Source organism: Rhinopithecus bieti, unplaced genomic scaffold, assembly GCF_001698545.2.
Source record: "Rhinopithecus bieti isolate Rb0 unplaced genomic scaffold, ASM169854v2 scaffold_51905, whole genome shotgun sequence".
NCBI classification, from domain to species: Eukaryota; Metazoa; Chordata; class Mammalia; order Primates; family Cercopithecidae; genus Rhinopithecus; species Rhinopithecus bieti.
Window position 1 is genome coordinate 3,598,262 of NW_016821253.1, and position 25,945 is coordinate 3,624,206.

General features: G+C 48.3%; 1 protein-coding gene across 1 annotated transcript; it reads left to right on the forward strand.

Moving 5' to 3' along the window:
- Window positions 1-698: 698 nt before the first annotated feature.
- Window positions 699-25,492, forward strand: LOC108520785 (probable allantoicase; the record flags this gene model as incomplete). The annotated part of the gene is made up of 7 exons (XM_017860279.1): window positions 699-797; window positions 14,247-14,341; window positions 16,384-16,434; window positions 21,157-21,244; window positions 22,556-22,681; window positions 24,321-24,400; window positions 25,360-25,492. Coding segments are annotated over exons 2-7 (568 nt in total), but the record flags the coding sequence as incomplete, so codon positions are not given.
- Between the last annotated feature and the right edge of the window lie 453 nt (window positions 25,493-25,945).

The following is a 25,945-nucleotide window of genomic DNA, read 5'->3' on the forward strand; positions in this document are numbered from 1 at the left end:
CTCAGCCCTCCCTGCACAGGGGGCTTTCCTGCCTCCAGGGCTCCAGCTGATTCATCTGCAGAGTGGAGAGCTTGCCTGCAGGGTGGCTGTGGCAAAGCAAGGCAACGTCTGTTACTGCACCTTGAAGCCAGGCTCAGATGTTTCTGCATGGAAAGTTCTTCCGTAGACAGTGGGACCTTGGAAGGCGGGGGACGTGTGTTGTTTTGTATGCCACGGCCTAGCATCCGCTTGGCAAGGTGTCCTTTCTTAAGCATTTGTGGACTTCTTTAAATTCCATGACAATTTTGTGTGTGTTTGCTATTTTCTGGGGCAGAGGGGCCCTAGCCAAACTCTCCCAAGGGGCCCCTGTCTTCTCTAGTAGGTCAGGACCCACTGCTGGGTGTGCTCAGTGTTTTCCGAATTAATAATGATGAGTGAATAGGTGACGTCTAGAGATAAAATTTTAACTCAGGTTACTGGCTGGACCAGGAAGGTGGGGGTTTCAGGCCCAGACCAGTGGCCGGAGGCAGCTTTGTTAGGCCCTGGGACCAGCAGGGACCAAGCCTGGCTTCGGGCGGTGTGCGAGTGTCTTACAGAGGCCTGCTTAGCTTCTCCGGGTAGGGACTGCTCCCCCTCTTACTTCTATCTCCCTGAAACCCTTGTGACATCATACAGGCACAGCCAATCTCTGGAAAGTTCCATCTCTACCTCAGGCCTCTATACATTCTCTCTGAGCTGGCACTCAAGCACTATGGGACCTTGGCTGGCTTCTGGGGAGCAAGAGATCCATTTGTGAATACTGGATTTCTGACTCCTGGGTAAGCTGGAGTGTGGTTTATAAATACCTTGCTATCTTTAAGGTTGCCTTTGCCAAAAGAATAGGGTGACAGAGATGAATTTCAGTAATGCAATGAACGTTCGACACTTGGAAGGTGACAGAGGGTAGATGGTGGCAGATACCACTTTGTGCTGTCAAACTGTGTTGGTATCGGGCGTGGTCCAAACACCTGGAGGGGCCCCAGAGGCAGGTCAGGCTTCTGGGCCCCAGTCTCTGCTCTGCTTGGTTTCAAATCATGTGACTTTGGTCTTTTTAAAAAATAAAATCTAAAGAGGCTGGGCACGGTGGCTCATGCCTGTAATCCCAGCACTTTGGGAGGCCGAGGTGGGTGGACTGCTTGAGTTGAGGAGTTTGAGACCAGCCTGGACAACAAAAATACAAAAATAGCCAGGCATGGTTGCGCGTGCCTGTGCTCCCAGCTACTTGGGAGGCTGACGTGGGAGAATTGCTTGAGCTCAGGATGGGGTTGGGGTAGAGGTTGCAATGAGCCAAGATCACACCACTGTACTCCAGCCTGGATGACAGAGTGAGACCCTGTCTCAAAAAAAAAAAAAAAAAAAAAAAAAAAAAATCTAAAGAACTAAGGCCATGGTGAAGTAAACCTATATTCAAAAGAGGAGTCACAACATAGAACTAAATGTAAACATATACCAACAGTTGGCGGTGGCCAGGGGTCTTGTGCAGTTGACCTTGGGCTGCTCAGAGTCCCTGCTCAAGCTCACTCTAGTTTTGTCCCAAACTTGAACAAATCGCTTCTATTATTTCACCATAAATCTCATACTTTTGGCCAAAGGCTTCTTCGGAACTTATCGACAGTGATGACAAAGTCCCTGAAGGTTTTCTTCTTTACGAGGGAATAACTCTGCCATCAGCACAGCCTTCCCTGCTTGTCAGAGGAAGGGCTCTCTTTCCTGTGCTTCCTAGACTTGCCTGGTCATGCCTTTTCTTATTTTAAGGCTAATCCCAAAGGAAAAAATAGCATGAGCACGACTTGACTGCATGAAATTTCATGATTCTGTTTTAGACAGTCATTGCCTCATCGCCTTGCTGTAACCCATGATGATGCTCCTCATTTGCGGTGATTAAGTTGAAATTTGCAGGCAAAGCTTTAGCATGTTCCTCTAACATCAGAGCTGACCCTGGGTCTGGTCTCAGCCACAGCAGAAAATGTATTTAAGGGCTCTGTTGAGCAGGCAATGGGAGGGGTTGTAGCAGTGGGCTCAGCAGCAGCTGCCACAGGCCATCTGAGCGCTGCGAGCTGGTGAGCTGGTGGCCTCAGCTGAGGTTGCATGGCTGCCTCCTTTCTTGCCTAGACCTTGGCTAGTTTATGAACAGAAACGGCAGAAATGTCACAGCCCTTTTCATAGCAGACACTGGTTGGGCCTGTGCTGTGGCCTGGAGGCCTCTATGGTTTGGATGTTTGTCGCCCCAAACCTCATGGTGAAATCTGATCCCCCTCTCCATATTGGAGGTGGGGCCCAGTGGGAGGAGTCTGGGTCATGGGGGCGGATCCCTGGTGAATGGCTTGGTGCTCTTCTGGAGGTGTTGAGACGGTTCTTGCTCTGTTAGTTCAGTGAGAGCTGCTTGTTAGGAAGAGCCTGGCGCGCCCTCCCACGCTTCCTCTCCTGCCCTGCGGTGTCTGCAGGCCGGCTCCCCTCACCTCCCACCATGAGCAGAAGCAGCCTGAGGCCCTCGCTGGAAGCATACACTAGTGCCGTGCTCTCCTACAGCCTGCAGAACCCTAAGCCAAGTAAACTCCTTTTCTCTGTGAATTGTCCAGCCTCAGGCATTGCTTCACAGCAACACAAATAGGCTAAGACATTGGGAGAACACAGATAACAAATTTTGCAATATTTGGGGAGATGAAGCTGCCTTTACTGTTGTTATAAATAAAGTTTCGGTGCCGCAAAAGAAACAGCACTGGAATAGAATTTTTTTTTCTTCTCAGCAAGACAATGTACTTCTATAGAAGGGTGCGCCCTCGCAGATGGAGCAATGGTGAGCGCACACCTGGACAAGGGAGGGGAAGGGGTGCTTATTCCTGATCACGTGGCCCCTGCTGCTGTGTGATTCCCCTGTTGGCTAGGGTTAGACAGCACAGGCTAAACTAATTCCGATTGGCTAATTTAAAGAGAGCGATGGGGTGAGTGGTTTGGTGGGATAAATGGTTATGGCAGAGCAGGAAATCGGAATGAGTCAGGCTGGAGAATGAGTCGGGGCCGAGCAGGTGATCAAAAAAGGTTGCTTTATGAGGAAGTTAAGTTTAAAAATAGAAGGCAAAGAATTGAACATACTGACATACTGATTCTTTGAAGAGAAATTTATAACTCATATCTAACACTGTTTTTTTTCCGTAATAAAGTGAGAGGGCCTGTGGTTTCAGACAGCATAGGCCTGGGGTACAACTCATCTGCATTCACAACCTGTCCCACTCCCTGTTCATTAGCTGAATGCCATTGGCTGAGAGCCTCCGCCCCGTCTCTGAGCTTCTTAGCAATGGGTTTAATCATGTGTGACTCCAAGGCTTGGAGTACGGGAGACACGAGAGCAAATACGGAGCTATGGACTTGATGCGTAGAGACCTCAGTTCTCTTCCTTCTGCTCCTGGCTCATAGTACACATGTTTTGAAAACCATGCCAGGGATCTGACCTTAATGCATCCAAGCATTTAGCTGCAGGGTCATTGGCAGAAAAGCCTCAAGCGGGGATTCAGAGAAGGCTTTAATTAAGCTTGGCCTGTGGGGGCTGCTGCCTGGGCTGGATCTGCTGTGAAACAAGAGAAGCTTGATGTTCTAGGAGAAATGCTTGGGGCCCAGGACCATCTGCTGGAGGGAAAAGAATGAGTGTTTCCGGAGAAACAGACCAGCACTGGGGCTCTTCCCTGGAATTCAGGTTAAGTGTCCTGGGCTTGTGAACCAGGCATGAAAGATGTTGCAAGTCTTTGCTTTGAGAAGCTGTCAAGGATCATTGCCCCCTCAGCCCAAACCTCCTAGCACCTCTCCGACCACACCTTTCACTTTGGTAGTGATTGATAACTCTTCTTGGTTGTTGAGAAGTTTGGATGAAAAGCTTCAGGTGTGTATTATAGTTTCATGTTGCTGTTATTACAGGTCCTTAGTGTCTTACAGAATGCAGATTTCTGATCTCATGGTCTGTTTGGCAGACCTCCAGGTAGGCTCATTGGATCCCTCTGCTCTGGGTTTCATGAGGCTGAAATCAAAATACAGTGGGCTGAGTTCCCCCCAGAGGCTCTGGGAGCATCCTCATCAGCCTTGCTGGGGTTGTGGGCAGAATCCAGGTCCTTGAGGTTCCCTGTCCTTGCTGGCAGCAGGAGGACCCACGCTGACCTCCCACGGCCTCTCTTAAGTCTCTGCCCATGAGCCCTGAGCTTCAGAGCTCAGCCATGATGTGGCTTCTCTCTTTCGAAGCCTGATTCAGAGTCACACTTGGGTTCTTTCTGACTTCCCTTTCTGCTCCACGGTTCTCTGTTTCCAGCCAGAGAAAGTCGCCTGCTTTTAAGGCCTTGTGTGATGATGCTGGGCCCACCCAGATCACCCAGAATTGCCCAGGCCCATCTTAGCATCTGTGGCTTCATTGTGTCTGCAAATTCTGCTTTGCATATAGGGCGAGAAATACACAGGTCTCAGGATTAGGGAGCGCACATTCTGGAGCACATCCTGCTCACCACAGGGCGGAAGTGTTCACTCCAAGGCACTGCAGGCAGGTTATTTGAAATCAGCACATTCCTAGTCACAAGTGGATGCTTTAGGAATTAATGGTTGATGAGATATAGGGACTAATTTCAAGGCACCACCTGCAGCAGAACCTATGTTACAGCATGAAGAACCCCTGATATTCTTTATATATATATATTTTTTGTTTTACAAATGTATTGGGCACATGTGAAAGTGTGTTATGTGTATATGATGGATGGTGATCAGCCCAGGGCATTTAGGGTGTGCATTACCTGAGTACAATCCATTCTTGTAGTTTGCAGTCACCCCACTCTCGAAAGAGAATAGTTCATGACACATAAAACGGATATGAAATCCAAATTTCAGTGTCCATAAATAAAGTTTCGCTGGAACACAGCCGCCCTTGTTTACTTATGTAACGTCTGAAGCTGCTTTGTGCTGCAGTGGCGAGGAGATGTAGACCTGCAAAGTGTTTATTACCGGGGCGCCTGGCAAGGCTGCAACTCCCAGTGTGGTAGAAGAGCACTAGCTTCGGAGTCAGAGGAAGACGTGAGTTCACTTTCTGTGAGGAGTATGGAAACATGGTGCCCACACTGTAAGGTGGTTTTAGCGGCAGAAATATCGTTGTACCCAGCACTCCCATTACTGTGTATATACCCAAAGGAATATAAATCATTCTATTATAAAGACACATGCAGGCACCTGTTCACTGCAGTACTGTCCATGATAGCAAAGACAGAACCAACCAAAATGCTCATCGATGATAGACGGATAAAGAAAACATGGTACGTATACACCATGGAATACTATGCAGCCATAAAAAGAATGAGATCATGTCCTTTGTAGGAGCATGAATGGAGCTGGAAGCCATTATCCTCAGCAAACTAACACAGGAACAGAAAACCAAACATCACCTGTTCTCACTTATAAGTGGGAGCTGAACAAGAACACATAGACATGTTATGGGGAACATCACACACTGGGGCCTGTCGGAGGGTGGGAGGAGGGAGAGCATCAGGAAGAATAGCTAATGGGTGCTGGGCTTAATACCTAGGTGATGGGGTGATTGTCATGTGTGTCCGTGTGAAGAGCCCACCAAACAGGCTTTGGGTGAGCAATAAAGCTTTTTAATCACCTGGGTGCAGGCGGGCTGAGTCCGAAAAGAGAGTCAGCGAAGGGAGATAAGGGTGGGGCTGTTTTATAGGAGTTGGGTAGGTAAAGGAAAATTCCAGTCAAAGGGGGGTTGTTCTCTGGCGGGCAGGAATGGGAGTCACAAGGTGCTCAGTGCGGGAGCTTTTTGAGCCAGGATGAGCCAGGAAAAGGAATTTCACAAGATAATGTCATCGCTTAAGGCAAGGACCGGCCATTTTCACTTCTTTTGTGGTGGAAAGTCGTCAGCTAAGGCGGGGCAGGGCATTTGCACTTCTTTTGTGATTCTTCAGTTACTTCAGGCCATCTGGGCTTATACGGGCAAGTCACAGGGGATGCGGTGGCTTGGCTTGGGCTCAGCGGCCTGACAATGACCTGTGCAGCAAACCACCATGGCACATGTTTACCTGTGGAACAAACTTGCACACCCTGCACATGTACCCTTGAACTTAAAAGTTGGAAAAAAAGACTCTGTGTCAGAAACAGTATCTGCCTGGCGCAGGTGGGTCGTCAACGGTAAGTAGCCCAATAGATGGTTTTGCAGTGTGATTGAGGGTTTCCTACATTGATGAATGGCTATTGAAGATTTCTAGGATCACTGCTAAAAATTGGTGTTACTTCTAAGGTCATTAATAAGAAAGGATATTGAAATAATGGATCCTTTTCTATAACATGCACAAGGATATGCTTTGTAAAACCACACACCTGCGCTGTCTGATAGAACTTTCTGTCATGATGGAAAATCTCTTCTGTGCCATTCAGTACAGTCGCCATCAGCCACATGTAACTTCCTAGCACGGAAAATGCGGCTCACATGACTGAAAGAACTGGATTTTGAATGTCATTAGATTTAAATTTAAATACCACGTATGGCAAGTGGTTCCCGTGTCAGTGCAACCATGGAACACGTAGACAACCACTGCAGGCACCAAACGGCGTGAGGTTCGTGCCCAGCACCGCGTGGTGGGGCATCTCTCTTAGTCTCTTTTTTGCCTAAAGACAAAGTAGTAGAAAAGGATATGAGTGGCGCAGAGCAAATGGTGGCTGAATTTTATACTCCTGCCACCACTTTGCCACCCTGCCGCTTCTATTAAATGGAAGCAGTTTATTCAACCGGAGGTGGATGTGCCTTTGAAACTTATCTCTATGGTGCCTCCTCTGCAGGATTTTACAAGGGTCTGTTTGTGTTGCTTTTATCTCAAGGTAACACATTTTAAGCACATGTGAGTAGCAGAGTCTCAACTGCAATTGGAGCTTGGCCAAGAGAATAATAAAAACAGTTTAAGGAAATACTTCTTGGAAGCTGCTGAAAAGGTCCCTTTGCAACTCCTGTTCTCTAGAGAAGCTTGCAGGCACAGGGGTCCGTGAGTGGACATCGACTTGTAGGAAGCCTAAGGACAAAGGCTATGGAGAATTTTTCACCCCAATTTAAATTCATTTCTGCCAATTAAGGCAGATGTTTCTGGCCAGGTGTTGTGACTCATGTCTGTAACCCCAGGATTTTGGGAGGCTCAGGTGGGAGGATCGCTTCAAAATAGGAGTTCAAGACCTGCCTGGGCAACATAGTGAGACCCTGTCTCTACAAAAAATGTAAAACTGTGGTTTGGTGTGGTGGTGCCAGCTGTAATCCCAGCTACTCAGAGGCTGAGGTGGGAGGATCACTTGAGTCCAGGAGTTTGAGGCTGCAGTGAGCTATGATCGTGTCACTGCACTCCAACCTGGGCAACAAAGGAAGACTCTGTCTCAAAAAACAAAACAAAACAAAAAAAACCAAAAAACCACCAAAATCCCCCCAAACCAGATGTTTCCAAATGCTAGATTTCATTTGAAAAAACAAACTTAGTCTTGAAAACTCTTATGACTTTTGAGGTACCACAATGGCACCTCAAATATATGTAAATATATACTTATATATGAAAAGATTTGTAATGAGGTTGAGGAAAGTGTGTTCACCGACTTTGAATAACAGGTTTCATGAGTCAGCCTGCCTGTTGACCCTGGGTGGCGCCTGTGGCAGCGAGACAGATCCTGGAAAGGTCCTGTCTGCTTGACGGCATCAGCTGTAGATGGCATCACTACACTGACTAACGTTTTCCGAAGATGAGCTTTTAACTTATTTATTTCCCAAAGAGAAACATTTCCAGAGGGAGCATTCTTTTCCCTTTATTTTTCTGAAGTACTGAGTTAAAGTGTTTTTTATTTTATTTTAAGTTCTGGGATACATGTGCAGATGTGCATGTTTGCTACGTAAGTAAATGTATGCCACGGTGGTTTGCTGCACAGGTCAACCCATTACCTAGGTACCCCGCAGCCTGCTGATAGGCCTGAGTGTGTGATGTTCCCCTCCCTGTGTCCGTGTGTTCTCATTGTTCAGCTCCCACTTATGAGTGAGAACATGTGGTGTGTGGTTTTCTGTTCCTGCATTAGTTTGCTGAGGATAATAGCTTCCAGATCCACCCATGTTCCTGCAAAGGAAATGATCTCATTCCTTTTTACCACTGCATGGTATTCCATGGTGTATATGTACCACATTTTCTTTATCCAGTCTATCACTGATGGGCATTTGGGTTGATTCCGTGTCTTTGCTATTGTGAATAGTGCTGCAATGAACATAACGTGTGCATTTATCTTTATAGTAGAACTATTTATATTCCTTTGGGTATATACCCAGTCATGGGATTCTGGGTGAAATTGAAGTGTTTTACTGTCTAAGTTGAGTGTGAGCTTCAGTGGGGTGGGGCTACACAGAATGAAGCGTGGAGGCTGCTGGTACCTTGAGAAAGGGTGTAAATACTTTTCTCTTCTTTTGATCTCTTTCTCTGTTGAATTGACAGCCTCTGCTACATGCGTGTGAGATGGAATGCTCTGTGTAGGTTATCGGAGGCGTACCAAAGGAAAAGATGAAAGACTGTACACACCAAAGGCCAGCCTGCACCTCCGATGCCCTCTGCTTCCCAGGGAAGCTGATCAGACAGAGTGGGTCATGCCTCACGTTACCAGGACCCCTGGCTTCACACATCACAGGGGGGTGGCTGGGAGGGAACATTATATTATTGACTTAGGCAAAATGCTTGAGCGCTCTGTACCGGGGCATAGTGAGCTTGCTGGAGCTGATGGGGAAAAAGTTAAGCTGTTTCCAGAGAACCGTTGGTGTATCCAGTGTTCCATAATGACTTAGTGTATCACGTCGTCGGCAAGCCTCTGCTGTGTGCCCGTGACTGGCCCGGCACTGCGTGATTTTGCATGGAACACAGGATGATGATGAAGAGCTGCGTGCAGGGGGAGCCCGGGGCCTTGGTGAGACCCACAGGCCAAAGCCAGGCTGCTTAGTCTATAAGCTGCCCATGCTGCAGCCTCAGCATCTACACCCTTCAACCCACAGCCTCCCCACCGTGCTCAGCCAGGTTAGTGCTGGGACACAGCAGCAAACAGGGCACCGCACAGTAGCATCACCCAGCCGTGATGAGTGGGCCGCAATGTTGCTAAGAGCTCTGTGAAGAAGCGATTTTAATTCCAGCCAGTCTGTAGGTTGTGTGTCTGTGTGGCGGTTTAGCGCTGTTTTAAATTCTGCATTGCATGGTGGGGGCGACTGTGGCGGGTGGACTCTGGGGCATGGTGGGGGCGACTGTGGCGGGTGGACTCTGGGGCATGGTGGGGCGACTGTGGCGGGTGGACTCGGGCATGGTGGGGCGACTGTGGCCGGGTGGACTCTGGGCATGGTGGGGCGAGCTGTGGCGGGTGGACTGCTGGGGCATGGTGGGGGCGACTGATGGCCGGTGGACTCTGGGGCCATGGCTGGGGCTGCGCAGCTGTGGCCCGGTGGACTGCTGGGGCAATGGTGGGGGCCGAGCTGTGGCGGGTGGACTCTGGTGCATGGTGGGGGCCGAACTGTGGCGGGTGGACTCTGGCATGGTGGCGTGCGACTGCTGGCGGGTGACTCTGGGCACTGGTGGGGCGACTGGGCGGGTGGACTCTGGGGCATGGCTGGGGGCGACTGTGGGCGGGTGGCTCTGGGGCAATGGTGGGGGACGACTGTGGCGGGTGAGCATCTGGGGCGATGGTGGGGCGACCCTGTGGGCGGGTGGACTCTGGGGCATGGTGGGGGCGCGCGCGACTGTGGCGGTGAGCGGGACTCTGCACCATAATCTTTTTGGAGCTTTTCCAGCACAGTTCGGTAAAATTCTCTTTGATGACAGGCCTGTTCCAGACCTGTGCTGCTCAGCAGGGAGACCGCAGGCCTAGAGGGCATAGGAAATGTGGCCAGAGCAAAGGAGGAACTGGATTTTGAGTTGTATATAAGTTCAAGTAACTGAAGTTTAAATTTGTTAAATACCCAGGTGTGGCCAGTGGCTTCCAGATTGGACAGTGTGGGTCAGCAAAGGCACCGTCAGCGCCTGTGGTTCCCCAGGCCGCCGGCCTCCGTGGCCGCACCCATGGTCTCCCCTGCCTGGTTGCCTGTCCTTCCCTGTACTGCCCGGCCTGGCGTCCACTCCTAAAGGGGGGTTCCTGAGCCCGCAGAGCCCACTGAGTGTGTGTCCTCAGTTCCCCGCTGCACCTCGAGGGCCCCTCTGTCACCGCATTCCCTGGGATGGTCACCACTCGTCTGTCCCCTCCACTGCACCAGGAGCCACTGAAGAGCTTGTGCACGCTCAGCCCTGGGCACGGCGTCTGCACATCCGGGAGCTCTGCACACGCTGCTGAATGAATGAGCGCAGAAGCAGGTGGAGTTTGTTGAACCAACACTCCTGTGACACTCGTCGTGCTCCAGTGGTCTTCTAGGGGTTTTCCGCTGTCAGTCACGTTTGGATACATCGCGGTTGGCCACATGGTTCACTTTGCAGCTGCGGGCTTTGACAATTTCCTTGATCTCTCAAAGATGCTTTCCTTTTCACTTGTAGAATGTGAATGATACCAAAATCGCAGGTTGTTCTGACGATTGAAATGAGATAAACTGTATGAACAGTGCACGACATTCCTGTGAACTCACGGTAAATGTTAGGGGGTTCACTAGGGACACACCAGTGAACAAAACAAAACTTACTGCTGGCGTGGAGTGTGCATCTAATCCGGAAAGGCAGTATATATATATATATATATATATATGTATATGTATGTATGTGTGTATATATGTATGTGTATATATGTATGTGTGTGTGTATATAGTATATGTATATATGTGTGTATATGTGTATATATGTATATGTATATGTATGTGTGTATATATATGTGTGTGTGTATGTGTATATATATATTTTTGAGATGGAGTTTCGCCCTTGTTGCCCAGGCTGGAGTGCAATGGCATGATCTTGGCTCACCGCAACCTCTGCCTTCCAGGTTCAAGCGATTCTCCTGCCTCAGCCTCCCGAGTAGCTGGGATTACAGGCATGCACCACCATGCCTAGCTAATCTTTGTATTTTTAGTAGAGATGGGGTTTCTGTATATCGGTCAGGCTGGTCTCAAACTCCTGACCTTGGGTGATCTGCCCGCCTAGGCCTCCCAAACTGCTGGGATTGCAGGTGTGAGCCACCGTGTCCGGATAATAGTAAATACTATGGAGAAGCAGTGGCATGTGGGCTCGTATTATGTGGGAACAAAGGCGGGCCCGGGTGAGGGGTGTTGGGACGCCTGGGGGCGTGGGGGCTGACCTGTAAACAGGAGGTCAGGGCAGTGTTGCTGAGGAGGCGATTGAGGGAGGCAAGGAGCAGACACACAGCTGTGTGGGGAACAGCATTCCTGGCAGAGGGAACCACCTTTGCAAAGTCACAGAGGCAGGACTAGGTGAGGGAGGTGCTTGGGGCACAGGTGAGGAGAGCAGCTTTCATTCTGAGTGAATGGGGAATGACTTTTGGTTTTGAAAGCTTGCTCTGGGGCTGGACTAAGGACAGCCTGTAGACAGGCAGGAGCACATGTGTTGGGGATATTTCATTACCCATGAGAGAGATGGTGCCGGTGTCTCTCCTCTCTCTCCCTCTCTGCCCCTGTGAATGTGTAATATGCATAATGTGCATGACTTGTTGTTGTTGTTGTTGTTGTTGTTGTTTTGAGATGGAGTCTTGCTCTGTCACCCAGGCTGGAGTGCAGTGGTGCAATCTCAGCTCACCGCAACCTTTGCCTCCTGGGTTCAAGTGATTCTCCTGCCTCAGCCTCCCGAGTAGCTGGGATTACAGGCACCCGCCACCACGCCTGGTTGATTTTTTATTTTTAGTAGAGACGGGGTTTTGCCATTTTGGCCAGGGTGGTCTTGAACTCTTGACCTCAGGTGATCTGCCCACCTTGGTCTTCCAAAGTGTTGGGATTATAGGCATGAGCCACCGCACCTGGCCATGTGTATGACTTTGTGAAAGATTTCAAGCATACTCGAGGTGTGTAAAAATATCAAATGGTTCCTGAATGTTCCCACTGTCCAGTGGTAACAGTGGTCACCAGCACATGGCCCATTCCACTCCACCTTTGCCCTCATATACTTCCTTCCTTCTCAGACAGTTTAGAAGATAATTCCGGCCAGGCACAGTGGCTCACACCTGTAATCCCAGCACTTTGGGAGGCCAAGGAGGGTGGATCACCTAAGGTCAGGAGTTTGAGACCAGCTTGGCCAACTGGTGAAACCTCATCTCTACTAAAAATACAAAAATTATGGCTGGGCGCAGTGGCTCACGCCTGTAATCCCAGCACTTTGGGAGGCCGAGATGGGCGGATCACGAGGTCAGGAGATGGAGACCATCCTGGTTAACATGGTGAAACCCCGTCTCTACTAAAAATACAAAAAAATTAGCCAGGCATGGTGGTGAGCACCTGTAATCTCAGCTGCTCGGGAGTCTGAGGCAGGATAATTGCTTGAACCCAGAAGGTGGAGGTTGCAGTGAGCTGAGATCATGCTGCTGCTCTCCAGCCTGGACGACAGAGCAAGACACCGTCTCAAAAAACCACCCCCAAAACAAAAATTAGCCAGGCATGGTGGTGGGCACCTGTAATCCCAGCTACGTGGGAGACTGAGGCAAGAGAATCGCTTGAACCCGAGAGGTGAAGGTTGCATTGAGTTGAGATTGCACCACTGCACTCCAGCCTGGGTGACCGAGGGAGACTCCATCTCAAAAATAAATAAATAAAAATAAATAAATAAATAAATAAACAAACAAATAAATAAAAAAGATAATTCCATGTTCTGGGTCCAATGGGCAGGTGGACAGGATGCTGCACAGACTGTGGGTGTGAGGAAGGGGTCTGAAGGTGCCGCCAGGGCTTTTGCTGGAGCGACCAGGAGGTTGGAGCTGCTCCTCCCAGAGGTGGGAGACTGTGATGGGGCAGGCTGAGGGAGAGCCAGAGCTGAGGCTTGGACCTGTCAGCTTTGAGATTTGATTCAACATCCAAGGGGAGATGTTTTGAGTTGGCAGATGAAAATTCATGTTGGGAAGGCGCTATGTGTTTGGGGATAATTGGAGTGTGGATGATCTTAGGAGCCATGACTCTGGTTGACATCACCAGGGGATGAGGGCTCAGGAGGAGGAGACTCCAGTGAGCCCAGGGGCTTCAGCACCAAGACTCGGGGAAGAACCAGCGAATCAGGACATCAGGAGCACCTTCCCACCTGCAAGTGTGACCAAATCACCCTGGAGGGGCTGTTCCCGTTCATGCTCCTCACCACGGACTATGGAAGTGCCAGTTTGCTTTAAAAAAGTGTCCATTTCATAGGCAAAATGGTATTTTAGAATTAATTATATTCCTGTAATTTCAAGGAAGAGCTGACTTCTCACGACTGTGGACTGTTTGTATTCTTTCTTTTGTGAATGAATATAATTCTTAGTGAGGTGTTTTGTGTAGTTTTGTCTTTCACCATGAGGGGTAGAAAAAAGGGCTAGGAACAAAGACCATCTCTTGGCTTAGGGGCGGGGAGGCCCTGGGGTCAGGCCAGACTCTCCCCGCCTCCCTCACGGTCTCTTTCCATTTCTCCAAATCTCTGCTTTCTCGACGTCAACACGAGGGTGCTGGGGAGTTGGGCTAAGTCCCACGTTAGGATCTGCCATGGCCACATGGCCGCGAATCTCCCTCGCTGGACCCGTCTCTGTGGCTCAGTCTCTGCTGGCTCCAGAGCGTGGCCTGGCCTGCGCGTCGGTGGACGTCTGTTCCCGCGTGGGGGTGCCCTTGTGGGCAGGTGGGCTCTGCTGTTTCCCACGTCTAGCCAGGGCCTGCCACCCAGGGTCTCAATACGTGTGTTTTGAATGGCTTCAAAGACTATTAAAAGCAAGTTATTCTTTTCAAAATTAAATAATCTCTCCCTTTTAAACAATAAAAGAAAACTTTGCATTTTGTGGCGATAGGGTTTGTATAGTTAGTGATATTTTATTTTTAAATGCTTTAGAAGGAAGCCATGCTCTAATTCCTTCCCCGTTTCAGTATGTTTATGCAAAGTCCCTTTTTAGCTCAACCTCATCGAGCAGAGGGCACCTGTCAGGTCCAGTTGACAGTACGTCCAGTTCTGTCACTGCCTGACTTTTGAATGTCTCAAACCTTAGCGTCAGGAGCCTAGACAGGGCCTCACTCACTCCGACAGCCCCCGAGGTTGACTGAGCCGCCCTCTCCTTTCCAGGAAGCATGGCTGATGTTCCGAAGGAGGGAAGACTGACCCGGTTTCTGGACTTCACCCAGCTGATGGACATGGCATCTGAGTCCGTAGGAGGAAAAGTAAGTGGGTCTCTCATGGCCAGAACAAGGGTTGAAGGCATCTGTGCTAAGGGCACAACTGAACAGTGCAGAGAACCTCATGCAAGAATCAACAAGAATCAGTCTGAAGGGCTGGCCTGCCCAAGGAAACCAGTTAGCGAGAAAGACTTCCAAAGAATGTGTCTTAAATTGGTGACAATTCTCAGCAAGGACAACACTGCCTTAGGTTTTGTGTGTTTCACTAGAGGACAGACTGTGGTCCTCTGCTCTAGATAGGCTGATGGTCCTCTAGCTCTAGTTAGATTGGAGGTCCTCTAGATCGAATTAGATCGGATGTCCTTTGGCTCGAGTTAGATCGGAGGTCCTCTGGATTGAGTTAGATCGGAGGTCCTCTGGCTCGAGTCAGATCGGAGGTCCTCTGGATTGAGTTAGATTGGAGGTGGTCTGGCTCGAGTCAGATCGGAGGTCCTCTGGCTCAAGTTAGATCGGAGGTCCTCTGGTTCTAGTTAGATCGGAGGTCCTCTGGCTCAAGTTAGATCGGAGGTCCTCTGGCTCTAGTTAGATCGGAGGTCCTCTGGATTGAGTTAGATCGGAGGTCCTCTGGATTGAGTTAGATCGGAGGTCCTCTGGCTCGAGTTAGATCGGAGGTCCTCTGGCTCTAGTTAGATCGGTGGTCCTCTGGCTCTAGTTAGATCGGTATTCCCCTGGCTCCAGTTAGATCAGATGTCCCCTGGCTCTAGTTAGATCGGATGTCCCCTGGCTCTAGTTAGATCAGAGGTGCTCTGGGTCTAGTTAAATTGGAGGTCCTCTAGCTCTAGTGTGTAATGAGTGTCACCTGGAGAACTCATTAAACGTAATGTGCAGAGGTGCTGGGATGCAGGCTGTGCTCAGAAGCAGTGTGTCTGGTACAGAAAGGGAAAGCCCTGTGCCTTCCCCCAGGAAGCTTACACTCTAGCAGGGAGACAGATGTAAGTCCAGACCAGCCCTGTGACTGGCACAAGGCCAGGGTGCTGGGGGAGCATGTGGACTCCAGCCATGGGCAGCCTGGGGGGATTGGGGTGGGAGGGGTGGGGAAGGGCCACTTGAGTACTACTGGAGGTGACTCACTGGAGAGCAGCTGGCGGGCAGGGATGAGGTGCAGGCTGGTTCTGGCAGAGGTGTCTGTGAGGAGAGCAAAGGAGCCCACATGCTCCAGGTGGCTCAGTGTTTCAAGAACACGCCGGGCGTTTGTGAGGAGAGTTGGGAGCATGAGTCTGGAGAGGTAGGAGAGGCTCCATGTGCCCCGCGAAGGTGTCTGAGAGATCTGGAGCAGGGGGACCCTGATATGCCCACCTACCTGCCATTTGAACCCTGGCACAGGTCAACCCCAGCACAGCACAGGTCTCCCCTCCGCTCTGCCACCCAAACAGCCGGCAGCTCTGAAACAGCTCGTCCTTCCTGCCTTTTGAACTCTTGGGCTGGAGTCAGAGCCTGGGGCAGGGTGCTCTCCAGGCTGCAGTGGCCATGGAGTCCTGGGTTGGGTGGGTGACCACCACAGCCTGTTTTGCTCAGGAAAATCTGGTTTACCTTGTTTTCTGGGTGTACAATTAGTATCACCAACCTCACTCTCAAAATGATTCTGCTTTGGTGGACGAATGACCAGGACAGCCCACCTGCAGGGTGACCTCTGGTGGCCCTTGTGGGAGAACACAGAGGCACCAACTGCATATGTGACCCAGAGCTTTTTCGGTCATTGCTCTGTTTGTAAAAGTACCACAAAACCTCTGGTTCATGAAAAAAAGAAAGTTGGTTTATTTGCTTCCTGAGTGTAAGAAGTTAGTGATCTTACCTCCAGGTGGTAAAGGAGAATCAGAAAAAAGGGTGGGAGGAGAAGATGAAGGAGGAGGCAGGCAATGAAATGTAAGCATTTAAAGGCATCGTGGCTTAACTGCAGATTCTGTCGCTTCCCCAGGTGATTTCATGTCTTCTTTTTACTTCATCTCATAATGTTTCACTAGGGAATGAAATAAAATGGTTTCAGATTTATGGTTGCTTTATCTTTACTTCTTTCTTTCTTTGTCTAGATTTTATTTGCAACAGATGACTTTTTTGCTCCTGCAGAAAACCTCATAAAGGTATTGTAAATTGGCATTCTGTGACGTACAGGGTTGATGTAGAGAAATCCATGCAGCCGTGTTAATTAAAATCTATCTGTATATTTGGGATGGAGTCATGTGATGTGGACCGGCAAATTAGCATATTAGAATATTAGAAAGACATGCAAATCAGCGTGAACTCACGCCAAAACATAGCAGAGACAAGGACTGCAAAGAATTCAGGACTGCATTGTTTCATGGGGAAAATTCTGAGGTCCTCAAATACTGCTCCTCTGGCTAAGGTGAATTTCATCGTCTGTGTTGGGAAGAAAACAGATCTATGTCTTGAATTTTCTGGGAAATGTTTTACCTGCCTAATTATAAAAGTGGAGGACAGCTTATTAAAAAAAATAGAGAAAATGCTGACAAACATAGGGAAGAAATGGCAGCTCTGCTGTAGTCCTGCTCCTCTGTCATACCCAGTGTGGAGATGCGAGTTCTTCTGCGCGGAGAGACAAACACAGGTGCACATCGAGTTGGTGCCCACGTACAGCATGCATGACTGTGGCTGGGGCCTCTGGGCCTCCACCGTGGGCAGCAGCCCTCTGGTTACCCTGGTGAAGTGGTTGCTCTCTGTCTGGGCAGGACCTGGCTGGGTCCAGAGCAAGCTGAAGTATGGCCCTGAGAAGGCACCTTACAGTGTTAACTTACCTATTCCCCAGGAGAAGGTGAAAATCAAATGAGAAAGGGAAATGTGAATCAAACTTTTTCTAGGTCACGCAGTTACTAAATGCCAAAGCTCTTACCATTTTACCGCAGGTCCGATCTTTGAAACACTGAAATGCATGCCTGTCTTGACCTAGTTGTTCCACAGATTTACATCGTTTGCACAAGTGAGCAAAAAGTATGTAGAAAACATTCATTCTGGTATTGTTTGGAGAGGAGATAACCAATCTAAATGTTCACTGATTGACAGGGAACTCAAGAAATTATAGCTTTTCCAGATATGGACTAATATGTGGCTACTAGAATGAGTTCAGCCTGGCACCGTGGCTTGCACCTGTAATCCTAGCGCTTTGGGAGGCCAAGGCAGGAGGATCACTTGAGCCTAGGAGTTTGGGACCAGCCTGGGTAACAAAGCAAGACCCCATTTCTGAAAATAAAAAAAATTATCCAGGCATGGCTGTGTGTACCTGTAGTCCCCACTACTCAGAAGGCTGAGCTGGGAGGATTGCTTGAGCCCAAGAGGTCGAGGCTGCAGTGAGCTGTCATCATGCCACTGCACTCCAGCCTGGGTGACAGAGTAAGACCCTGTCTCAAAAAATAAAAATTAATAAAAATTAAAAAAAGCAGGCTCTCCATTCACTGGCAACAAGAGAGATCCATGTATATTTTATGAGCATAAAACAGAGTTTGAAGGTGCATACATCAAACAGTGAGATGTGACTATCTGTGAAGACAGAGGTGGGCTTGGAAATGGGGTGGGAGAGAGAGGGTGGGGCACTATTTCTTATATTTTATACTTGAGCATATATATATGTGCACACATATAAACACATACACACATACATGTGTGTATATATAGTCACACCATAAAATCACATGATATATATATATATATATTTCTCCTTTTTGGAAAAAATAACATTACAGATAAATGTAAAGTTCACCTTTCACATTCAACTTGCCAGTCCACCCCTCCCTTTTCACCATTAACACTGTTGTAGGATGGGAGAATGCGTTAGTCTGTCGGGGCTGCTAAGACAAAATACCGCAGATGCTACCGTGGTAGCTTAAACACAGTGATTTCTTGAAGTTCTGGGGGCTGGAAGTCTGAGACCGAGCCTGAGACAGCAGCAGCTCCAGCATCTCGTGAGAGCCCTCTTGGAATGGCCACCTGCCGGTGATACCCTCAGGTGACAGAAAAGAGAGGGGAAGCAGGGCATCTCCCACCTCCTCCCGATGGTCACTCATCCCGTCATGGGGGCTCCACCCTTGTGACCTCATCACCTCCCAAAGTCCTCATCTCCGAATAGCATCACTTTGGGGATTAGCCTTCAACATACGAATTTTGGTGTGGGACAAACATTCAGTCCGTTGCAGAGAATTCTTCTAACGTATTTTATACACTTAAATACACATATATTCATAAATGTATATTTTACATTTTAAAATTTATATACATACTTTCACAAGGCACTTAACATTCTGCACTTTGTTCGGTGGGGGTGGGGCAGGATCTGGCTCTGATCAGGCTGTCAGGCTGGGGTGCAGTGGTGTGGTCATGGCTCACTGCAGCCTCGACTTCCTGGGCACAAGTGGTCCTCCTGCCTCACTGGGACTTCAGGCATGTGCCACCATGCCCAGCTAAGTTTTAAATGTTATGTAGAGATGAGATCTCTAGCTTCCAGGCTCAAGCAATCCTCCTGCCTCGGCCTCCCAAATGACTGGTATTACAGGTGTGAACCACCGTGCCCGGCCCTAAACTTGCTTTTCTCACTGCGTGTTTGTGAATTCCATCTGTGCTGATGCGTGTACACCTAGGCCACCCTCTTAGCTGCTGAACAATAACTGCCTATGTCATCGTGGCCCAATTTATGGCCCCCTTTCCCTGTTGATACACATTTAAGTTGATGACATTTTGCAGGTATTGAAAACATCCTCATACAAGTGTGTGTGCACATGTGTGGGTTTATACCTGGGACTGGTGCTTGGTTTTTCTCTTTTGTTAAGAACACATCTGTCATCACATGGCATGAGCCACTTTTACAACAGTACATTTTCCTGCCACTGGTTCAGTAGCATGTGTCTCCAACTTCCCTCACACCTTCAGTGTCAGTCCAAACACAACAGCAGCAGTAGCAGCAACACACCCGAAACAATCAACCTACCACCAAAACTAAACACCAGCAAGTTTGGGGCCTTGGAGGTCTGGGGTTTAAGTGGGAGGTGTACCTTCTTTTCTTCTTCTGGGTTCAGAGCAGAATTTTGCACTTCCTGATGAGTAATGGAAAGGCTGCAGTGTGCGCTATTTTTTTTTTTTTTTTTTTCTGAGACTGAGTCTCACTCCCTTGCCCAGGCTGGAGTGCCTTGACGCGATCTCAGCTCACTGCAACCTCCACCTCCCTGGGTTCAAGCGATTCTCCTGCCTCAGCCTCCCGAGTAGCTGAGATTACAGGCATGTGCCACCAGGCCCACCTAATTTTTTTTTCTTTTATTTAGTAGAGATAGAGTTTCACCATGTTGGCCAGGCTGATCTCGAACTCCCGGCCTCGTGATCCGCCTGCCTCGGCCTCCCAAAGTGCTGGAATTACAGGCACAAGTCGCCGTGCCTGGCCAGTGTGTGCTATCTTTAAGATGTGATTTGGGCTGGGCGCGGTGGCTCAAGCCTGTAATCCCAGCACTTTGGGAGGCCGAGACGGGCGGATCACGAGGTCAGGAGATCGAGACCATCCTGGCTAACACGGTGAAACCCCATCTCTACTAAAAATACAAAAGCTAGCCGGGCGAGGTGGCGGGCGCCTGTAGTCCCAGCTACTCGGGAGGCTGAGGCAGGAGAATGGCCTAAACCCGGGAGGCGGAGCTTGCAGTGAGCTGAGATCTGGCCACTGCACTCCAGTCCGGGCGACAGAGTGAGACTCCGCCTCAAAAAAAAAAAAAAAAAAAAAAAAGATGTGATTTGATTGGCCGGATGAAACACGATGAAACCCCATCTCTACTAAAATACAAATATTAGCCGGGCACTTGTAGTCCCGCTGCTTGGGAGGCAAGGCAGGGGAATTGCTTCAACCCAGGAAGTGGACATACCATGTGCTAGGCACACTTAAGGCTGACAATAGCCGGAGGAGGTAGATAGCACGATGGCTATTTGCCTTTGACAGAGGAGGAGCCCTGAGGCACAGGAGGGTGGGTACCGTTGGCCATGGGTCCCCTGCCTGGGAGGCTGGGCGGGTTGGCACACCAGGGAGTCTGGCAGGATCCCTGGTTAGTGTCTTATGCAGCAGCTCCCATCAGAGCATTCCTCCATCCTGGGCCCTGCTACCTCTAGTCCCTTCCTCTGCTCCTGCCTGGGGAGCTTCCCTAAACAGTAACGTAAGATCCTCTTTGCACAACTTGATGGAAACAGGGAAAGTATCCTCACGCTGGGCCACCCACCAAGCACAACAATTTCTGAGCATCCACACTATTCCAGGGTCTTTCATGTCGGCTGTGTCTTCAGGACACTCCTGCAAGGATGCGTTTATTCTCCTCGTTCTGGAAGATGAAGAAGTGCGCTCAGCTGTCTAAGGAGACTTTGTGGGGCATCAGAGACCATGCATTCCTCAGGGGTTGCAGAGTGTGCTGTGTGGGTTCAGCTGGACCCTGAGTGTCCAGCCTGCTCTTCCTATGACTTAGGATGAATTCCTTATTGAGTAGTCTACCGGCCTGCTTGGAAATCTGACCAGCCTCTCTCACTTTAATACCCGTGTAGGTTGCTGCTGGCCCACAGAGTGCCTGGTGATGTGGTTGTTCCTGCTGCTATCAGTGGTCAATTCTGTGTGCTGAGGCCCACAAAGAAGTAACGTTTCTTTTTCTGAAGATGATAAAAGTGGAGGCATCTCTCAATCTGGAAGGGGCTAGCTGGGCATGAAGGTGGTGGCAGAGGCTCCCCTAGACCCATTTGCACCGTTCCTCTGGCCCTGTGGGACAGAAGTGAACTTATTGGAAGCCAGGAGATCACATGAATGTTAATGATTACCTTGTTGTGTGTCTTTGCCCTAGAGTGACAGCCCGTGTTTTAAAGAGCATGAATATACTGAGTTTGGGAAATGGATGGATGGCTGGGAGACCAGGAGGAAAAGGATTCCAGGTAATAACAATGGCTAGCTCATCACAGTGCATCTGACACTGCAAAATTAAAAACGGGGGCTGTTGCAAAGCCAGGGTCCACTTTGGGTCAGCTTTAACATGGGGCCCTGGAATGCTCTGTAATCTTGGATGTCCTTATCTGAACATCAGGCTCTAAGTCAGGAAGGGGCAGCTTGAGCCTGGATCACTGACATCCCACCAGGCACAAAGGGTGAGAAGCACTTTGTTGGGAAAATGAAAACCCTGGTGGGGTCTGCGGATGGAAAAAAGAGTGGTTCTCACTGAGCAATGTGGCAGACGTTAGGCAGCGTGCATCTTCCGGGTCCTTACTAGTCTTCTGGAGTAGGTCTCCTTACCTCCGTTTTACTGCTGTGGAAACAGATTCCTGGACTCAGCCCAGGGCACACTGCTAGCAAGATAAGCTGGGGACCGGGCCAGGGTCTGTTCTCAACACTGTACCCACTGTCTTTTACGATTTTATGCAATTTTTGTTCATTGCTACTACTTAGTCTCAATCAAAATATACCTCTTGAAGTTGAAGAAAAGCAAACAAATCCAGGCATTAGGTTGATAATTGGAGTTTTACTTGCTACTCTCTCAAGTATTACAGACAAATTTGATATTTCTACCTTTCTATCTTTCTACAGTACTTGAGGCAGTATTAGTTTCTAACAGATCTGGATATTTTAAGGTGGGTTTATATCTGGCAGCAAATAACCAATAACTCCATAGTGGCAGACTTGACGTCAAGACTCTGAAGGCTTTGGTAGACTCAGGCAGGTGTCTGACCAGTGGTGGGGCTGGAGGCTGAAGGGTGCTATGGCAATTCCTGAGCTTGAGATGACAATGAACACAGTGTCTGCAGGAGAACCAGCTCTGCTTACAACCTGCTGAGCTTGGCGAGGTGCTTTCTACATCACACTGCCCAGTCTAAGCTCTATGGAAGCTAATGGCACCCCTAATTTACAGTTGAGAAAATGAGACTCTCTACTGTAAGAGGTAAGTAATTTGCCAAGGACAGTCATAGGAAATGATCCATTTGGAACCAGAGTCAGGTCTTCCTGGATCCCAGCCTATGGATTTTCTGGTCTGGCTAGAACTGACGATTTCTGTTGGGAAATGGTGGTCACATGCGGCCAGGTTATGAGAGACCCTGCAGTCATATTAGCTAAGAACCGCCCCAAACAGGTTTTCCTGTGATGGGCGGAAGTGGCCCCGCTGTGGGTCAGGTGCATGTGGGGTGCGCTGCCTTGCATGCAGCATCTGCTGCGTCGGCCCTAACGAGGTTGCTCTTGTCCTCTGTGCTGCTCAGGTCACGACTGGTGCGTCCTCAGGTTGGGGATCCAAGGAGTCATCCGGGGCTTCGACGTGGACGTTTCTTATTTCACGGGAGATTACGCTCCTCGAATGTCAATTCAAGCAGCAAACTTGGAAGAAGGTGCCTTAGGAACCACTGTCCCCAAAATGAGAATTATGAGGTCACATGGCTCCTCTGGCCGGTCACACCCCCACAATTTCTCACTTTCCGTACGACCCAGACAGCTTCAGGAACTTGACTAAGGCTACTTTACTGTAACAGAGCTGTAGGATTAGGACTCCTAATAGAGCGCTCTGTGGTTTTTGATTTGTGGCTTAACAGTGTTAACAGCCAGATGTAGATTTTATCATTCCCACGATCCTTCAGCTTCACGCAGAGGCAGGCCATCATCCCTGGAACGCGGGTGAGCAGGTTGCTGGGTGGGCGGGAGGGAGTGGGTTGTGCCTCAGATGACCCAGGTGATGTGGAGCCAGGTCTGGGACAGCTGTGGGGTGAGCAGCACCAGCCGCGCTTTGGGCTGTCCCAGTGTGTGTGATGGGGCAGCTGCTATGGCATTTTTGGCAAGGGTTTCTATCTGCATCTTGGAATGCTGGGCCTATGAATCCCGCAGGCTCTATAAATGAGACATATTCTGTGAAAGGGCCATATACATAGAGCAGACCCCAGGTGCTGAAGAAACCAAGAAACCAAAGAAAGAGGCCGACAAATCCAATTTGTTAGTAACGAGTGTTTTATTGGGGGAACTTACGAACAGAAGTGTGGCCTCGGGCGGCAGCAAGATGATAAATCTCTGCACTGTTACTCCCGAGACCCAGGGCTCACATGCTGTAGGGAAAGGGTCTGTGTGCTCCACTGGGATAACTGAAGGCAGCCTCCGGAACAGGGAAGAGGGCTGTGTGCGTCACAGCCTCTAATTTGTGCGATAACATCAAGGTTGACATGTTCTGGACTAAGGACAGTAAATCAAGTTGGAATCAGGACGTGTTCACAGGATTGAGGCTAATCAGACATCAACATGGCAGATTCGCATCCAATATGGGGCCACTTTGTCTCCACAGACCTGTATTTTTATTCCTTTGATATAATCTGATGTTGACTTTAGCATTAATTTTTAAAAAATATGTACAATTATGTGTGTGTTTATACATGTACTTAGGGAAGATAAGTCAGTGTGGGTTGGCAAGTTTACAGTGAATGCGCTATGTGCACAGTACTGCATGAGGCTCTGTGGACATGAATGGGCCCTGCTTCCCGAAGATGGCTGGGGCACCTGAACAGGAAATGATGCTATGAGAGATGCTGCTTAAAAGCGGAAATGACCAATGACAAGCGAGTAAGATTGTTTCGGCAAGTTCCTCAATTGCCTGTGAGTGCTTCTATTTCTGAATTGCCCCAGAATCAATCCTAAGGATGCCACTGGGAGAGGTGGTGTTCCTGGAATGGACCTTGTCACAGTCCAACTTTGAAAACTCTAGTGATGTGATAAACTTGTTGAAGTTTGAGCTAGCTTGGAGATGACATTAACTATTTGACAAGCAAATGCGGTATCAAACATCTTGTACTATTTTTTGATGTGACTGTTAATATATTAAATATTGAGGAACTTCAACAAGTGTATCCATTACTTTGATCATTTGATACTTTGAAATATCTTTAGTGTTATTTGCAAAGTGAGAATTATCATACAAACCACTGAGAGAGTAGATTCCCTTTAATTTTGAACCCTAATCTTAATCCCGAATGGTCATTCTGACTACAGATAAACTACCAGAAATCCCAGAAAGAGGAGTCAGGACAGGAGCCGCAGCCACTCCTGAGGAGTTTGACGCCATTGCTGAGGTACATCTCCCTCAAATGAATTGGGTCTTGTCACCAATTATTAGGACAGTAGGGAAACTGCTCTGCACACCTGGCTGTGCAAGGCGATTCTTTGGGACACCGAACCCTGGTGCTCCCAACATCATTTGCTGACCCACTGTGGCCTTGCAAACGTCTCAGTTTGTTCATTCAGCCTGGGAAGAGTGAGCATCGTGGCCCATGAGGGACATGGAGCCCTGCTTCTCAAAGGGTTCCACCAGCACCCACCTGCAAATGGCTGCTGGCCCCGATGAGCACACATGTGGAAACTGATAGTAAGCCTTTAAACACTTTTTATACCAACTTGATGAAGTAACTTTTGTGTGTGGAGAATTTAATAAAAGAAACAGTTGGGGAAAAAAAAAAAAAAAAAAAAAAAAAAAAAAAAAAAAAAAAACGGGGGTTGCTTAATGTGTTTGTGTTTTTTTTTTTTTTTTCATTTATTTAGTAATTAGTTTGTATTGTTTTTTACAGAAACGTTGATCCATAACAGACAGGAAAGTAAATAGCAGCAACAGTAAACAGGGCCGTTAGTTTGAGAAGTGCTAACCTAGAGAAAATGGTTGCAAGGTTCAGGCCAACAGATTTCCCCAGATGTCATGGTGCATGGCAATAACCTTGGTTTTTATTTGAATGTTCACGTCACCACTCCTCTGCGTGAAGACATTTGGAGGGGTCTGAGATCTTGTCCTTCATTTGCAAGCCTCTGCCACCATTACCCACTGGCTATTTTGATCAGTATGAAAACAAAACAGGCCTTTTTTCTGTTTTTTATTAAACATGGAGCTTGATATGTAGTTTGTATTAAAGTGTTTCATTAGGTATCCATCATTAATTTTTATTCCAAAGTATCTCCACGCCTTAAGTCCCACAGAGGCAATAGGATGACAGAATGTATTGTTTTCAAGAGCAATTGCTGACATTTCTGTATTTATTGCTAGCTAAAATCTGAGGACTGGAGTTACTTGGTTCCCATGACAGAGCTTAAGCCAGGAAACCCTGCTTCCGGCCACAACTATTTTCTTGTCAGTTCCCAGCAGAGATGGACTCATATCAGACTCAACATTTTCCCAGGTAATCATGACATGAACTTATCTCCAGTTCCATGGCTTCTTTACTTTATGTTGATATGTTTATAAAATATAAAATGACTTGGTAATTGATCTCGCTAGCATTTCAGGATTGTAATTTCCCCTTTTTATGCTCCAGAAAATTCTTGTTTTAATCCACAAATCAATAGGTCGTTATTGAAAAATTATCAAGTAAATTAGGATGTGGTAGAACTAAGTTATATTAGGTTAGATAGATCCTAACTAGGTTTCACAAGTATGTTATATTAGCAGCTGAAGTGGTATGTACAAATGACTCATTTTATTTTTTAATAGCTTTACTGTGATATAATTAACATGCAATTCACCCATTTGAAGTGTACAATCAGTGCTGTATAGCATATGCACAGACACGTGCAATCATCACCATACCTTTAGAACATTTTTATCTCCTCAAAAAGAAACCCCATATCCTTTA